The following is a 2,737-nucleotide window of genomic DNA, read 5'->3' on the forward strand; positions in this document are numbered from 1 at the left end:
TAATAGATTTTATATAATAAAAAAATATTAAACCATGAAATCATTTTAATTATAATTAATGAAATTAATGTTATTAAAAATGAAAAAAAAATGAATATGAATATAAATAAAAGATAATTAAACACGAAATTTATTTTTAATATTATTATATCATATGAAGATTTATATTATATAGAGAATAGTTGATTATAAATTGATTAATATTAGTGATTTCTTATTAAAATTCATAGAAAATAGAATATATTCATAAAGAGTACTCCATAATCTACGATATAAATGAAAACAAGAAGATAGCTAATTTTATAGTTCAAATATAAAAATTAAGAATAAAAAATTGAAGATATTATTCTTGAACAAAAATTGTATTTAAAAATTAATCAAGTACAATATATATATGTATAATAATATATATATTTAATTAATAATTGATATTAAGGATTTTTATATTGAAATATTATCAATATTTAATATTTTCAAGATATGGAAAATACTAAATATAATAAAATGGTAATAATGAAATAAATAGTATAGTTGCTCTATTAATATTAATTGAATTTAATTTCTTATTTGTTTAATCTAGCTACAATTTTTAATTAATATATTTAAAATGTTCATATATATGAAGTTTTTCAAATTATAAAATCATCAATTAATAAATAACAAATTAAATTCAATTAAAGCAATTATTTTAACTGAAATTATTATTTTTATTATTATCTTTTATATTTAATGTGTTTTTTGTACATCTTAAAAACATGTTAATAGATTAATAAACATATCCAGATATTTTATTTTATATAGAAATATTTATAATGTCGATCTATAGTGAAGTTTAAATACCAATCAATTCAAATGCATATGTAAATAATATTTGATTGATTTTTAATTATATTTTCTTGAAAACGATATTTTCGTAAATAAAATGATTTCGTTCTTCGTAGTTATGATTTCATTCAAACATATTTTTTTGTACCCATTGTACCCCCATTATACCATAAATTACGAATATATAATTTTTATATAATAAAATATAACAATTTGGTACATTCAATGATAAATTATTTAATTATACAAATTCTAAAATGAAATGAATATAATAATTTTATGATAAAATATTATAATCGTACGAAATTAAATATCAAATAATAAGATTATTTTCTGATAATTTGATTATTATAATTATAAAAATGCTATATATTCAAAATTATAAAAAGTTGTGAAAACAGCTATAACAATTATGTAAAAATAATGATATTACAAATTTTTTAATATCATTAAAAACTTGTTTAAAATGCAGATAGAATAAATTATGTATAAAAAATGTATAAAAAAAAATTTTAAAATATAAAACACATTTACAATATTGTAATGAATGTTGATCACTATATATATATACTAATGTAAGTAATGTAATAATATATATATAATGTAGTAAAATATAAATGTACACAATATAGCTGTTTTATTTTGGGTAAAAATAAACATCAAATATTATTTTTATAAATTCTGAATGAAATATATTAAATATTCATAATATGTACTTATGATATAAATAAAAAGTATAATTTAATTGAAATATAGATATTTATTAAAACATTTTTATAATTAATCATTTTTACAATTTTGTAAAAAATATAAAATATGTCTTACATAAGAAAAATATTATCATCTGCAACCATAATTTGATTTGCATCAGACATTTTATTAATTGCAGCAGAAATTTCATTAGATGTAAATTCTTGACTTTGTTGATTATTTATATATTCGCGTACTCTAGATAATGGAAGTGATTGTGCTCTTTGTTGTTGAAATAATTTATAAAGAAGTGTTCTAAAAACTTTTAATCTAAAATTACAGAATATGTATATTGAGATATTTACATATATGTAATATTGAGATATTTTTTGAAAATAATAAAAAATTAAAAATAATTTAAACATACCTTTCTTCATTAATGATAGTAAGAGTTTCTGGTAATGTAGTACAATCAAAATCAAGTGCTGATGATTGATTTGAACTTGAATCAGTTGTTTTCATTTGTGATCTAGTAACTTTTTTTGCAGCTTCATCAATATAACTATCATCATCACTTTCAAAATTATATGGATCTTGATCTTGTAAAGTTTCTTTAGCTTTTTTTACACGTTTTTTCTTTTTTTCATTTTGATTTTCTCCATCCATACTTTCTTCACTGTCATTTCGTCTTCGTTTCTTCTTTTCTTTTTCTAATACTCGTTTAAAATAGGCAAATTCTACCAATTCTATCGCTGCATGTGCATCTTCTGCAGTAACATTTTTTGATAAACGAGCTTTTGCATGTGCAGTAGATAATCGAATTAGCGTTTCTAAAGTACGAGCTGTTACAGGTTGAGTCTAATATGAAATAATAAAAAATTAATGAAATAATGAATAAATGAAAATTTCTATTAAATAATAATATAATAAATAAAAATAACATAAGATAAGAAAAATAATAAGAAAAATAAGAAAAATTATTTACTCTTGCTGTATCAGAATCTATTGATTCTTCTGATCGTAATTTTGAATATTCAGCAGCAATGACTTCACTAGCTTCTTCTGTGAGCTTTGGTTTCATACAACGAGCTATATGAATATATTTTCTCATAAAATTTATGGTTAAAATTTGATCACTAGAAATACATCATTATTATATAAAGAATTATATTGTTATAAATTTAAATTTACAAATAGAAATCATTATATATATATATATATA

At 18.4% G+C, this 2,737-nt stretch overlaps 1 protein-coding gene across 2 annotated transcripts in view; it reads right to left on the reverse strand.

Moving 5' to 3' along the window:
• The window catches only part of LOC102676950 (DNA replication licensing factor Mcm3), a 7,028-nt gene that overhangs the window by 914 nt on the left and 3,377 nt on the right, over window positions 1-2,737 (reverse strand). Inside the window, exons 9-11 of one of the 2 annotated variants that reach the window (XM_031508231.1) lie at window positions 2,501-2,664; window positions 1,943-2,373; window positions 1,634-1,845 (exon numbers count right to left, since the gene is read on the reverse strand). In XM_031508231.1, the coding sequence (XP_031364091.1) occupies window positions 1,647-1,845; window positions 1,943-2,373; window positions 2,501-2,664 (794 nt within the window). In that variant the 3' untranslated portion in view covers window positions 1,634-1,646. Of the gene's footprint in view, window positions 1-1,564; window positions 1,846-1,942; window positions 2,374-2,500; window positions 2,665-2,737 lie in introns of those variants that run through there. The other variant, XM_006610860.2, reaches the window with a different exon arrangement.

This window comes from Apis dorsata, unplaced genomic scaffold (assembly GCF_000469605.1).
Source record: "Apis dorsata unplaced genomic scaffold, Apis dorsata 1.3 scaffold_80, whole genome shotgun sequence".
NCBI classification, from domain to species: Eukaryota; Metazoa; Arthropoda; class Insecta; order Hymenoptera; family Apidae; genus Apis; species Apis dorsata.